This window comes from Amblyomma americanum, chromosome 1 (assembly GCF_052857255.1).
Source record: "Amblyomma americanum isolate KBUSLIRL-KWMA chromosome 1, ASM5285725v1, whole genome shotgun sequence".
NCBI classification, from domain to species: Eukaryota; Metazoa; Arthropoda; class Arachnida; order Ixodida; family Ixodidae; genus Amblyomma; species Amblyomma americanum.
In genome coordinates this window covers 107,929,554-107,944,420 of record NC_135497.1, presented here as the reverse complement: position 1 = coordinate 107,944,420, position 14,867 = coordinate 107,929,554, and the positions used below count along the sequence as shown (strand labels likewise).

The following is a 14,867-nucleotide window of genomic DNA, read 5'->3' as shown; positions in this document are numbered from 1 at the left end:
TTTCCAGGCCCGTAGCGCGCTGCTCGTTGGGCGTCACTCTCGGGTGCGACGCTCGGAAAATATATAACACCCGCTGAGGCTCGTGCTGACGTTCGCGTTCCTGCAACGTCGCGTCGACGTGACCGTCTCGAGGCACCTTTCTCGGGGGTGCGTTGCGCATGGCGCACATAACTCCGCCTTGCCTCTCTCGCCCTGCGTGGCAGGCCGCCAGGGCACGATTGGATCCGCGCGGGGCTGTTAAACCAGATTAGCGACGTGTATACGGCCCGTCAGCATATCTGCCGCGCTGCATCCACATGCGCTGCTTTGCAGTCGCACCTCCTCCACCCCCCCCATGGGTGTTTTATACTCACCTTGTCGCTCACGCTGGGTCTTTTTCCGCCTGGTTGCGAGGCGGCCGTGCAAGCTGGCGCCAGTCTTCCGGCCCCGGTGCGATGGCCGAAAACCGAGAGATCTCCCCCTCGTCATTTCGCAGGAAAGTCCTGAGTTGTCCCGTTGACACCAACAGTCAACTGCCTGCGTCCGCGCAAAAAGATTTGCCGCGCAGTAAACGCGCGTGACGTTAGCGGTCATCAGGCGGGGAAATCGCATCGTGCTGGGAGATTCTCCACACGTACACCCTCAGTCAAAAGTACATGGGACGCGATATCGGGAAGAAAAGATAATTTCCCATTGCCGTTGGAGTAGACAGATGCAGATTAATTCTCATTGTGCGAATTACACAGTAAACCATTAAATCTCAACCAATGCGCGCCATAGATGCAAAGGGATTAGATTTGTTCGCCAAAGTGTACTTGAGCGCTTCAGCGTTGCCAACCCTGTTGCTTTCATTTTTTTTTTAAATGCTTTCTTATCTTTTCCCAATGAGTGGACTGTGGTTCGGCATCCCCGTAGCGCGTGAAGAACATGCATAGTCACATGAGTGACGTAACAAGCCTGGCTCACAGTAAGATTCTGCAGGGATGGGGACGTTTGCTCGCAAAGGCATTACGAGTCTCTATTCTCAGTGAGAGGTTCGTGGAGGGCGCTGCGAACTTAACAGACTAGGCGAGGGAAGACGCGGGCGGAAAATTGGCAGCCTGATTGGGCAGTTGCACCGCACATGCGAAACCGCCGCCGTGGCTGTTTCCTCGGCCATCTTCGCTCGCAAAAAACACAGCCGTGCATATAATGTGGAGCGCGAAGAGCAGCTTGACGAAAACACGCCTCGAACGCAAGCTAGCAGCGCTGTGTTTGCCTTTCCTTGGGCCTGTTTGCGCAGCGCGCCAGGTTCCTTGTTGTTTCCTCGTTACACCAGCCAACGTGCGCCCGCGCTCCTGCACCTCGTATTCCGGCGGCGCGATGGTCGGGCCGCACGAACGTTCGGGGCCTTTCAGAAAGATTGCACAATAAACAAACAGCGCTGAATGGCGGCAACGTTCTCGACTTGACGAGGCTCGATTCCCTCGGCGTTTTAGGCAAGAACTCTGTTTGGTTTTGTTGAAATGGACAGCCGAGCGAGGGGCAATCTACCTCGCGCGCGCCTCCTGCGTTTACGACGTTGGTACTGCCTTAAAACTTTCATGTATGCGCGCGTAATGGAGCTGCCTGGTTCCCTAATGGAGCGGATGTTGCGTGCTACCGCGCCGCTCATCCTTGCCGGCGTTCAATTTGCATGTCGCCAGAGCGCACGCGTCGCAACAGCGACCGCCGCGAGGCGAAAAATAGCGTCCCGCGCGTAGCACCACAGACCGAGTGGGCCCCCGTGTGTATCACACTGTGCAGCCAAGGCCGATTAGGAGGAGCGTAGCTGAATTCGCGCGGGCCCATATATTAGCGGGCGTCGAGCCAGGGCTTCCGCCGCCGAATCAAAAGCGGCGGCAGCCGGTTTGTAATTGCGGGAATCAGCGTGTCTGACGTCTGCCGCCGTCCTTCTCCTCGCAGGCAAACTGGTGCTGGTGTCGGTCGGCATGGGTTCCAAGCTCACCATTCATTCCAACGGCACCTTCCTATGTTTCAACAAGGGCGGCAGGCTCGTCAACAAGGTAAGACCTGTCACTCGGGGGCCCTATTAAGACATCTCGTCGAGCCCGCCCCCTTCATTAGGGCTCATTAAGGCGCCGCTATTACGCTAAATACTTGGCCCGGGTCAACCCTGCAGGGCGGCCCCGAGGCATTCGAGCGCTGGGCGCCACTTAGGCCGTAACAAACGACTTCGGCGGCTTCGTCACCGCGGCCCCCCGCCCTGTGTGGGAAGAGCGGGCGCGCACACGCCACTAGATTTACTGCCGCATCTTCCCGTTTCCGCGGGCACAAATGGCGAACGCATATGCGGGGCGCCATTGCCGCTCATTGTTTGAAAACGAACGGCCTCGAGGAGGGCGGCCGGAACAAGCAGCGGCAATTTGCGAAATCGAAGGGGACGACGTCTTCGTTAGTGCGTCTCTCCCTGCGCGGTGAACGAGTTTCACGGTAGCCGCCTGTAATGGCCTCAGTGCCCGCAGTTTTTTCGCTGTGGGCTGCGCATGCGCGACTCCGGTGGTGCGGGAGCGGCGGCCACGCGGGCTTCTCGGAAAGTAGGTCGTTCCCCCCGTGTCACTTGGCGGCCACTCGCAAAGTTCCGTTCTCCAGCGGACGACACGGCATTCTGTCGAGCAGCTGAACGAGATTCGCCGAGTAACGATAATGACAGCGTGTAAGACGTATTCACGAGGTCCGAGAAGAAAAGCTGTGAAAGCCGACAGTTACTATGCTGTACAAGGCAGCGCAAAGTGTCGGGGGGGGGGGGGGGGGGGGTCCGTTCAATCAAAACTGATCGCACATTCTTGTCGCAAGTGCACCTCGTTTGCCCTTTTACTGTCGCTCTGTTAATTACTTCAAGGTCAAGAAAGAATTTGAGTTTATTTCCACGAACAAGGAAATACAATGGTTGTGGGGGATACAAGGGGAAAATGCTGCTCAGGGGCAACTTGACTGGCCCCAAGTACCGTGACAGTGGCGGCAGCAGGGCGTATAGAAGGCTTATGAATAAACTAAATGTTCAACAAAGGCAAAACAGAAATCCAAAAAGATACAATTCAAACAGTAAAAGAGAAAATAAAACAAAACAAAAGAAAAAACGCCGTACACAGCTTATTATTGAAACAGTCATGCGTACAAAAATATTTCAAGCAGGTTTCTTAAAGAACAAGTGAGCATGCCGATGTTACATTGAGTAAGGTCATGTAGTAACTTCGGCAACCTGTAGCTTAACATTTGTTGACCATAATTAGTTCGCGGACGAGGAACACACCAAGTCTCCGGAGCTCGAGTAGTGTAGGGGGCTATGCGTTTTGTGAGATTAGCGAGAGAGCAAAGGTTACCCATTCTATATTCTTCCTGTCTTTTCGGTAGGACAAAACCAGGCGGTGATTCAATAAGGCGGGAAGTGTCAGGGTTCTAAGAACACGGAAAAGGGGAGCAGAATCAAAGTCGTGAGGCTTATTGCATATGACGCGGAGAAATTTTTTCTGGATGACAAGCAGTCTGTGAATGTTTGTGCAAGTTGTTGTCCCCAATACAATACAGCAGTAATTAAGATGACTGAGTAAAAGTGCGTTATATATTAAGAGTTTTACGTAAAAGGGAACACATCTGACAGAACGGACTAGACCCAGCACAGGAGACAGTTTACCGGTGAGAAAATTTATGAGTATGCCAGGACATATTATGATCAAAGTGCAGGCGCAAACATTTGAATGTTCGTACAACTTCGATTTTAAAAGTATTTAGTAGTATGTCACTAGGTTACGCAGTGTTCGTGTTTTTCGGTTGAAAGAGTAAGGCTTCAGTTTTAACGGTGTTTATTAACAGGCCGTTTTCAGTAGACCACAGATGTAATTTAGAAAGCACGTGGTTAGCACGTAGGGTTAGGTCATCTGGAGATTTGGAGTAGAAGAGAAGTGTGGTATCATCATCATACATAATGAATGTGGTATTGGGATCAATGTTAGTGAGATCGTTAACGAAAATGTTAAACAATAGGGGACCCAAAATGTTTCCTTGCGGGACACCTACAACAGGAAGGACGTTAGATGATATGCCATTGACATGCACAAACTGCCTTCTATGACTTAGGTATGATTCAATTAAGTTGAGGGCGATGCCACGAATGCCATAGTAAGACAATTTGCAAAGCAGAAGTTTATGGTCAATGGAATCGAAGGCTTTGGACAAGTCGACAGAAATGCCTAAAGTTAATAAGCGTTCCTCAAAATTCTTTAGGATTAGCTCTTTCTGTTTGAGGAGTGCCAGTTCGATCGGCATGCCTTTGAGGAAGGCATGTTGATGCGGGGTTATTAACTTATGCTTATCAAGAAAGCTACATAGCCTACAAAAAATTATCTTCTCAAGTCCTTTGGAAAAAATTGGAAGTATGAAGATGGGCCTATAGTTTGAAATTTGAGCTTTGTCACCTTTTTTTGAAAAGGGCTAGCACCTTTGCCACCTGCATTCTTTTTGGAAATTGGCCTGATGAAAGACAAATATTGTAAACATGAACAAGAACAGGTAAAATTAGGTCAAGGACATACCTCAAGGGCCCGATTTGCAGGTCATCTACATCACGGGCAGTACTGTTGCTCAGTTCTTTGAAAAGCATTGTTAATTCACCTTCGTTTGTAGGGTGAAGAAAGATGGATTCTGTGCAGTGTGCATTAATATAACGGCATGCATTCACACTAGCAGTTTGGTGACCATTAGGACTGAAATGATCATTAAAACAACCGGGAAGTGCATCAGCACTGATCTCTACGCCGTTCACAACAATGTGGATTTCGGGTGTTGCCCTCGAGTCCCGATTCATTAAATCATTTAGCTTGTGCCATAATTTGCAGCTATCGTTTTGGCACACGAGAAAATTCGCTTCAAAATATGAGGCTCTTGCCTGACGTGGTTCTTTTGTAAGCCGGTTACGAAAGGACTTAAAGATGACATTATGAGATGTCATGCAAAGCGAAAATCATTGACACGTACCCATTCCTTAGCAGTCTTCAGCAGCATTCGGCTCTGTGCAGTCAGGTTTTCCAACATGAAAGCATCTGGCTGAATGAAAAGCATTTCGTTGTTTTTTTCGAGCCATTTGTCCTTTGTTGATTGGTGATTAAAACGAACGATTATTCCTGGCGTTTTGTTGTTCCTTGACGGAAGTTTATGAATAGCGGAGACAGTTTGTTCGGTTAGAGGGGCAAGTTTCAATTTTGACGCGATGTCGTTAAGTTTGTCCATGAGCGATTCATCTTTTTTCTTCCTTGATGCCATGAACTTCAGTGTTCAGCTTTCTGCTGTAGTACTTCAGATCATTAACTGCGGCGCGGATGGCCTGTACGTCGGGACTAGTGCAGGAAGCTTCAATTTTAGCCACTTTGGCTATGTCTTTATCTGACCGTCATGCTTGGAGAGATTCGCGAGAACATCGTCATACTTGGCTGATAGCAGCTTGACCGATGCCTCTACTTCGCCTACAGTTTGCATAAGCGGAAGTAGTTCATCAAGCTTTTTCCTGATGTCAGGGAGCATAGTGGCGAATGAAGCATCCTGTTCCTCGGGCATACCGGAGCTAGGCTTTGCATTTCGACACGAAGGGTAGCGCCAGGACTTCTGAAAATCATCTATGGACCGAAATTTTTTTCTTGGTTACACCAGAACAAGTGTGACTGACGCGAAAATGCCCTGAGCATTCGCAGCAAAGTAAGTAACCATCGTTAATCCTTTCTGGGGACGTCACATTCGTCACAAATAGATTCAGGCATTTTGTCAGGCGCGCTAGACAGCAGACGGAGCAACACGAGAGACAGGTAGACAGTATTGGCATGAGACGCACTCAAAACTGGCAGCAGCAGTGGGTAAAGTATAAAAAAGTCAGGCTAACAGAAAACAAGAGGCTGCGCACCAACCTGTAACGACAGCAGATACACTTGATTAGAGGCCAGTCCGCTCGCCGCCAAAAATAACTAGTAGTAAATAAAAGTAACTAGTAGTCGGGAATGCCGTGCTCGTTAGTATTCTCGCATCTGCTTGTCGCAACAGATGCACATGTATACGAATTTGCTGAACACACTGGGATTGAGCGCAAGGGACGAAGGCTACGCTGGACCTGTAGTCGCTTCCACGTATGCCTTACAAGGGACGTGCATTGAGCTTGGAGAGTGTCTGCAAAAAGTAGCCATATACTTATCTGTGAAGGACGCGGCGCTGAATGCATGTAGCGGACCGTGAGGAATATTGTGCGCACTGTCACTGGTCCACATCGGCTACCATCGCAGAACGCGGGGCTAAACGAGAAGTTCTCGGTTGCCCTGGCTGTTTCCTTTCGGCGCTGGTAATGACAAAATAAAATGCGTCGTTTCGCCTTCTAGCCACCTCATCGGCGCGTATGTGCTCGTGGGGTCATGGCGAAATTCATTGGCCGCTCACGTAACCCAATTTTCCTCCTTTTTCTCCGCTGCGTTTCGTGTATGTGCTACGCCTCGAACGCGATCCCCGTGCGAAGGCTCTTCGCGCCACCCCGCTTCCTGCGTGCGCCGCGCAAGAAAATCGTGCGCTTCCATTTCTCTCTCCACTTCCTCGCCTAGCTCCTCCGCTGCCGTCTAGCGGCGCGCTTCTATAACATTTCATTCCGCTCGCGAGTATTCCGCGGTTTCTACATTTTTGCATTTCTCGCACCGTACGCGTGCGCCGCCCTTCTCTCCACTGCGTGAACCCCGGGCGTTCCGTGCGGCGCAGATTGCGTTTGGTTGGCTGCTTATTTTTGCGGGTGCCGCGATATCGGCCGGCCCAGCGACAGCCAAGTAAACACAAACCGCGTCCCGCGCCCGATGCCTCTTCCAGGCGGCGCCGCGGCTTCACTGTGGTTAGCCGCACCTCACGCGGCGGTCGGGTGACGTGCGCGCTCGGGCCTCAAGATAAATGCGGCGCTATTTGCGGCAGTTTCGCGCTTCGCATCCGCGTTTTCTCCGCCGCTGCTCACGCATGTCCGCCGATGGGAATCATCCCTCTTTTGCCGATATTTCCAACTAACCTTCACCCCTCTTTCCTTGTTCGCTTTTTTTTCTTGAGTTCGGTCATGACGCTTGAGCCGCTGTTGCTCTAGCTTCAGCTTTCTTTTATTTATTTTAGATTTGTTCTTGAACTTGTTTCATCCTTGCTAGTGCTTCCCTGCTTCTTGTGCCTCTATCGTGTACCTCGGGGTCGCCCGCACTGCTGAGATCTCTTGCCGTAATTTGGCGCCACCTGGGTCATTGAATCACCTCTAGAAGCTGCATTCTTCGCCGCGTGATACTTGGAGTTAGAATGAGCGAGTTAAAAATTTGCGGGAAGCGCGGAGAATGGAGCCCAATTACCTCGCTTCGCTTGGTTTGGCGCCAAAAGAAGAGCAGTGGGCGTGCGCCCCGCGCTCTTTTGTGCCGCGCCGCAACCTCGACGATATCTTCGGAAAGAGAAAGCTCCCGCACTTTTCCCGCAGAATTCGATGGCAGTGCAACCGCGGCTAGCATCCTTGCCTCTTGGTCTCCTTTAATGCGCTTTGAGAGCGGCGGCCGTCAGCGAGTCACAATGCTGGAAGAGAGTTCCAGTCTGGCGCGTTCGCTTCCCGTCGGCGCGAGGGCAACTCGGATGGCATTTCGACTGCTATGTGTATAGGGGTGCTGCGAGGGCAACGCGGATGGCATTTCGACTGCTATGTGTATAGGGGCGCCGACCGCTGAACGAAGTCCCGCTCATGCTAGCCGCACAACTTTCCAAAGTGGCGCGCCCGACTGGCGCAGCAGTGCATCAAGCTGTGCGGCTTACCGGCGTCGACATGCATGACGTACCTTTTTCTGTTCTTTTTTTTTTCCCCCGCAGAGGCGGCGCAGCCGGCGCAAGAGCCTGTGCGAGTTCCGCGAGATCTTGCGGGATAACTACTCCACCTTCCAGTCCGTGTTCAACAGCAACTGGTACATCGGCTTCAACCGCTCGGGCCAGCCGATCCGGGGCGGCCGCAAGGTGCGCGAGCGCAAGTGGGCCTCGTACATGTTCCTCAAGCGCGAGTTGCAGAAGCAGCGGCCGGACCCTTTCGGCAAGGTGCCGTCCGTCGAGTGGTACAAGCACCTCAACGCCACCGACTCGAGCTGACGCCAGCGGGCAGCGCCACGGAACCCGCTCTGGTCCACGCCGCTCTCACCGGCCTGACTCGGACAACTAAGCCATCATCGACCTGTACATACACATTCCTTTCTGTCGGTGTCCAACGACCCTTGCGTGTGCTGAGTCTTTTTTTTTTAGTTTGCTAGCATCTCCTTTACAATTATGACTGTTATTAATATTGAGGTGCCCTTGAATTGTGTGCCGTGTCGGTCGAGTGCTCCGTGTGCCGCAAGTGGCCGATTCCCGCGAGCGGTCTGAACGCCATTCGCCTCCCGAATGAGAATCGCCTCGTTTCCCCCTCGGTCCAGTGACGTGACCGACTGTCACGCTGTTTGCGGTCGAACAGGAATGCGCCCGCTCGCAGGATGAGTAAGATGTCCTCCTAGTGTCCGAATCGGTCCGCGTTATCCACACTCGCCGCAGTTGCTCCGGTGATTCGTGCGCACGCGCACCGCATCCCGGCGTCTTTAACTGCTGCTCGCCTACGCGGCAGCAGGGGACGTCTAACCACGGCCCGCAGCGGCGCTGGCACTCAGATGTCGCTTATATCACCAAAGAGAGCCAACATGTCACAGCACATGTGTATAGCGCCCGTTCTGCTGTATACCGGAAAACGGAACGAAAAAAAAAAAATCATGGGCGACGCGCGCTCCAGTTTTCGGCTCGGTCGACAGCTTCGTGCGAACGGATCCCCCTCACCTTAATGCAAAGTGTAAGCGCCGAGCCTCTTCCCTTATTTATATATATATATTATATATATATTTTTTTTTCGTTAGTGGAAGCATGTTCTGCACAATGAAACAGCACCTTTTAGCCTTTACTGCTGTGTGATGTGACTTTGTGGTTGCCACACATAGCACCAATCACACTTGTCGAGAGCACAACTGACATACACGTGTCTCACCCCCTCTCCCTTTTTCAGTTTCTCTCGGCACTGGTCCGAGCCTCGTGTGTACTCGATGCGGGTACGTCTCGCCGCGTGTGAACGATTGTGCTCGCGCTGATGGGCCGAAAACTTTGTGCGTCCATTTTCCGGATCTGGTCGCCGGATAAAGAATCCGTGCACTGGACAACTGTGATTGGCAATGCAAACTCGCTACGTTTCAAGCGAGGCACGTGTGTATTGCGCATGCGCGCAGTAGTTTAGCCACACGTTGCTGGCTCGCCCAACTTGCCTCCGTGAAGGCATTAGTTACTTCTGCTTGCCGCAGCTCACCAACGTTCTTTTTGTTTATTTTTTTTCTTTCGGCAATGGGTTTTCCAGAGTTGCCGCGTGCACTCTGGCGTCAATCATTCCCTTCACCTCAGGTGCTTTTCAGAATACTAATGAATTGTATATATGTACACATACGCAATATTTATTTCGAGTACATTGTAAAAAGAAAATGTATGTGAAGGAAGAGACAAACTACTGCCGCCACCGTTTGCTGGCTTTTCTTTTATCTGTCTTTGTTGTGTTTGGCCGCGTTGCATTTTTTTTATCGCTCTTACTGACATTGTTGTTCCCCTGTACCACTTTTTTATTATTGTGCATCAATTAGCGTATTTTTTTTCCTGGTCATACTTTATGAAAGCAAAGCCACATGTGAAATTTTTTGTCCACATGCTGTCTTCAACGCTTTTTTTCCCCATTCCTTCGTCACCACATTCGGGCTTGCGTTCACGCATTATTTTACTGAACCTGTTGTCAGTGCTGCTGCTTCTTTTTCTTTTTTTTAGTCTTTGATCGTTGAGGCATAATCCATTTTCAGGCGTGTTTGCTGCCAGTAGCAACCCTTGCGCTACAAATCAACTTTTGTCCCTCTAATTCCTCTGCCAGTGTATTAATGATAAAGGAAGAGGGAAATAAGCTTCTAATGGCTTTCCGTTACCGTTTAAATCGTTGTACTTTCCTCTGAAAATTTTAATCTGTCATTTTATTCCAGCTTTTAACAGGCGTGGGCAGGGGCTTATTTGTACTCGTTTAGTGCACCGAAACCCATGTCGTCCAACTTTTTACGGGCAGCAAGTCGGCGTCTTGCTTGCTGCCCACGTTCCATTCTGAAAGCCATCTCGCGTGGTCATTGCACAACGTTTCCTCCTACCATTGTCGACACCTCGCAGTCGCTTGAAATACGCTCTCCCATGACTGCACTTTCGCACTTTCATAAGCCCGTGCTAGTGCTTTCCGTGCGAGCGACCTCCCTCGTCGGTGCAGCGGTCACGGTGTGGCGCGCTCAACATATCAAAGCGGTAGCCCGAAACTTTTGACTGCCACGCTCAGTGCGATGCCGGGGGCCCGCCTACAGTCGGCGCCAAACACTCCCCTCACGTCACTCTTCCTCGCGTTGAGCCCCTCTTCGAGGAACATGCCTGCCATGCTTGTCTTCAAGGGGGCCGAAAGCTTAAGGAACGCGATTCAAGCGCTCTGCTGAGAACTGAGAGTACAGCTCGTGGCTCTTGGCTTTGATCCCCGCGGGATTTGGCCAAGCGGTTCTGTATGCTGGCGCCTCCTACGCGACGATGCGCTAGACAAGCGTGTAATTGCTCCTTCGGGTTAATGCCGCGCTTTCTGCAGCCGCTAGGCGAGCTATTTCTCGCAAACATCCATGTTTTTTTCCATTTCATCTCGAGAGCATTCCAAGCGGTGATTAGCGGAGCAGGCACCGCACCTGCTCGTCTCGGCGCCTAGCGGGATGCACAGAAGCTGAAAGAAGCCGGCTGTTGTGCACGCGCGGTGTCGCTGCGGGGCTTAATTACCCCCGATGCGGGGAGGATTTCTTTCCTGCGAACATACCATATACTGCCTGTTCATGAGCTGCTCACTCTGGCGGAGCCGCCCTACGAAACCATCAGTTGACGGTAAATCAACGCTTCCACAGCTGCGCAAGCAACCGCAGAAACATGTCACACTCGTTGCGTTTATTCCGCCATGCACATTCCATCGCGCCGTTTCCTCGGATTGCAAAGTCTAAATTATTCTGCTGCTTCATCGTTTTGTTTTTGTTTTTCCCACATCAGGCAGTAGTAAAACGTTTCAGCGCTGTCCTGTCATTTCACCAACCTTGGTTCATTTCACTCTTGCGATTTTCCCGGCTGTTTCTGCCATAGTTCCGGCGCATGGCTCCGAGCCGTGTTCGCTAGGGGCGCTTTTCGAAACGACAAACGCTGCAACATTCCGCTAGCCTCTCTCAATGCCGAGCTTTACATCTTGTAGTGGTAACCGCCCGGTGTAATTCGTTTTCCTGACCACTTAGCTGACCGTTGCTAGATCGTCTCCTCGAAGGACGTGAATGCGACATTCCGCAGATTGGCCACGCCCTCGCGCCTTCATGTGTATGTACAATGGAGAGCCGTTGCGCTTTTTTTTTGCTTCTTTTCCAGTCAGCGCTTTGACATTGTGAGTTGTTATTCTTAAGGGGAAAAAAAAAAGGGAAACCTAAAACCGCAATCCTTTGCGAGTTCATGACGTTACCATTGCGTTGCAATTACTGTCCTACCCGAATTTAACAGCGCCCAATGTAACTGCGGAATAAGAATGACCCCCCTCCCCCCTTTAGCCGCTCCATTTTTTTTTAATTCTTGCCTGTGGTATTTCTTTCCGTGTTCTGACCTTAACAACTTTTCGCAAATAAATAATTCAGGTTAGCTTTTCTGAAAGCAAAATATTGTTAATTTTAGTGTTCAGTTATGTCGATGATTTTGTCGCAAAGAAATTAAAGCTCCGTCAACCTCGACTTCAACTATATAAATGTTTTCTCTGGGATAAAGAAAAAGTAAGAGCCTCGAGGACCAGTAGCACCTTCTTTTTACTTCCTTCGAGCGTTTTACCTAAGCCTCAGCGACTCGGCAGCCGGTAGTCTGCAGGTTATTCGAGCAGACTTCGCGAGTTGGCCGTGTCGTTTGTCTTGCGTGCGATAAAAAAACTGCCCAAGTGCGGCGGATATTAAAAAGTTGAGTAATTTTATTTTCTTTCTTTCTCTTTTAAGCTTCCGTGAAAGCTTTCAAGCGCTTGGGCAAGTTTTTACTTTAGTTTACTTAAAAGGCAGTTAATGTCGCCCCAAATTGCTTGCTCTTCGAAACGTGTAAGATCCGGTCATTAATCTTGTTTCGTTCCAGCATATAGGCCTAAAAAAAAAAAAAAAACAGCGCGACGCGAGGCGTAAAGCAGTAAGCAGGTTAGGAACTTTACACACGTAGCTTGCACCTTCGGCGACTCTTGGCCTTTTCATTTAGGTGTTGCTTCGAGCTCAACGCCACAGAAAGGCGCTATCGGCCATTTCTTCGCGTTTTCTTTTTTGTCATGTATTTCAATTACTGTCACTGGTTTATGCTAACTCTTGCCTAGGCGCTAAGAAACGGAGAGGGGGAAAAGATTTCCATCCTTCCATCTCATTTTTGTGTCCTTTTCTAATTTAGCTGCCAAATTCGAAAAGCGACGCTGACGGCAGAGTACATCGCTTTCCCTGCGGTGTTAGGTGACGTTGATCAATGCGCTCATTTCATTAGGCATTGCGCGGGTTTCAGTTTGGGGGACAGTAGGTTGAAACGTTCGTTTCTTCTTTCTTTTTACATTTACTCAGAGCTTATCGTCGATACTCCGTGCTTAGGTAGTGCGCGAAAGTTACCGCATCTGGTTAAGGTGAACTTCATCTCAAGTATCGTCGCAGAAAATCGCTTGGCGTGATCGCACGCACACATTTTTCTGCGATCCCATTCGCTCTCTGGAATCAATAGGACACACGAAGAACATCGCGGCACCAATACAGCGGTCCGGAAACCGATGCCTAGCCAATGCCTCCTGTTTGTTTTCTTTGAAATCGTTTTTAGCCTTGAAGCGACGCCCCTGATAAATCGAGGGACGCGTAAAAAGCCCGCGCTTCGAGGCTTTTCAGTGGTTGAGAAATCTCGTACTGCCAATATTTGACGACATAGGCGCCGCTCGATCCAGTGGAAGGGTTTGGGATATTCCGCAGCGTACCCGTTTCTTTTTTTTTTTATAACAGCCTAGCTGTGCGGACCATTCATTTCATTCCGTGCCAAATAAGGCAGTGCACCGGTATCTTGAGGCAGGCGCCCACCGCTCCTATGATCATTTCACTGCCATCGCAGCACACGATCGCGTAGGGGTGGGTGAGGAGAAAAAGGGGGTGGGGGAGGAGCGCCATCGTCGCGTGTGAGTGATATAGCTCGTAAATGACCGTGCTGTTGTGACCGCGGAAAACCGACGTAGGCGCTGTGGTCGTGAAGAGCGCGCATCAGTCCGTACAACCTATCGCAGCAGTGAAGGAAGGAAGCAGCTGTTCGTGATCGTGCGGTGCGCGCACACTGAATCACAACAGTCGGCTAGACACCAGCCAAGACGCCAGCGAATCACGACATGTCTGCACGCGCGATTAGCTTTGCGGTGTCAGTCCCGTGGGGGTGGCTGGTGCGACTGCCTCTGGCTTCCACATCGCCCGCTCTGTTTTTTTGGCGAGAGTGTGTAGACGCAAGGCGCTTATTAGTGAGAAAAGGGAGCGTCAGACGAGCAACTGCCTCTCCCTGACAGGTAGCCCGTGGACGGTAGCCTGTGAAGCAGGCGTGCCACCTAGGCCACCTCTGCTTCATCCCCCTGTATACGTGTGAGGATTGAAGAATACCTGTATGTCTCGTTGCATAATTTATCCCATCCGCGCGCCAATGACGAGGAAAACTCTTTAATACACATTGCCGGTGTGCATGTACATAAAGACTGGGTGTGCTGTTCTTTTGTGACACTACCCTGTCGTTTACTTTTCTATACACACCGTTTCGCGATCAATCTAACAGTTAACAGTGGTTACCGAGTCTTACTTCTTTGAACCTGGCAACCCGGGTTCATCTCAAGTGGCATTTTTAGCAAGAAAATGAGTGTACGTGCTTATGTGACCGACCGTACCTCTAGACCAGTGAAGTGTGAGTGGTTGAACAAAAACATAGCGCGCAGCTTGGACGCGGCCAGAGGTATTTTGTGTTCCGCCTTGTATGAAGTTCCTATGTTCAAAAATGTGCCATATAAGAGAGATATGTCTGCGGCAGATGAGTCTCAATGTAAGACTGCATATAATGTCTGTGTTGTTGCATGTGTGAATGTGTTCCGAAATAAATCTGTGCATCTGCCCATACCGTCTCCTTTTATTGTCCAATAGAGGGCCCGACGTTTCGTGGCTGACTGCCGGCTGCACGATTCCTTCGAGTGCACGGCTCCTATTTATGCTCGATGGGCAATCGAACAGAGCGCTTGCCACTCGCCCACGGCTCGGCGCGGCATTCTGCATGCTTCCTGGCTGCCAGCTTGCCATCTTCTGACCACCACATCGTCGTCACATCTTAGATCAGGGGCTGTCTGATACAGGAGACGTGGTGAAAGATCTTTTCCATCGAATTTCGATGGAGGCGAAATTCCAGAGGTCCGTGCACTGTGCGATGTCAGTGCACGTGAAAGAACCCCAGGTGGTCGAAATTTCCGGAGCCCCTCACTACGGCGTCCCTCATAGCCCGAGTCGCTTTGGGACGCTAAACCCTCATGAACCAAACCGAAACGCAGAGAGGACAGATGGGCTGGAAATCCGATGGACACTATTTAACGCGTATGTCAGACATGTGAAAGAAGAAAGGGGCGGTCGACATTTCAAGACTCACGTAGGCTGACAAGAAAATGTGGGGCTTGAAAAGGCCAAATTGCGGCCTCTGGATTGATTTCGATCCCAATAGGGCTAAATCTT

At 50.6% G+C, this 14,867-nt stretch overlaps 1 protein-coding gene across 1 annotated transcript in view; it reads left to right on the top strand.

Moving 5' to 3' along the window:
• LOC144113424 (fibroblast growth factor 17-like) overlaps window positions 1-13,924 on the top strand; it is an 87,807-nt gene extending 73,883 nt beyond the window's left edge. The window contains exons 4-5 of the mRNA XM_077646497.1: window positions 1,924-2,024; window positions 7,861-13,924. Coding sequence (XP_077502623.1) covers window positions 1,924-2,024; window positions 7,861-8,130 — 371 coding nt within the window. The 3' untranslated portion in view covers window positions 8,131-13,924. The remainder of the gene's footprint in view (window positions 1-1,923; window positions 2,025-7,860) is intronic.
• The last annotated feature ends 943 nt before the right edge of the window (window positions 13,925-14,867 follow it).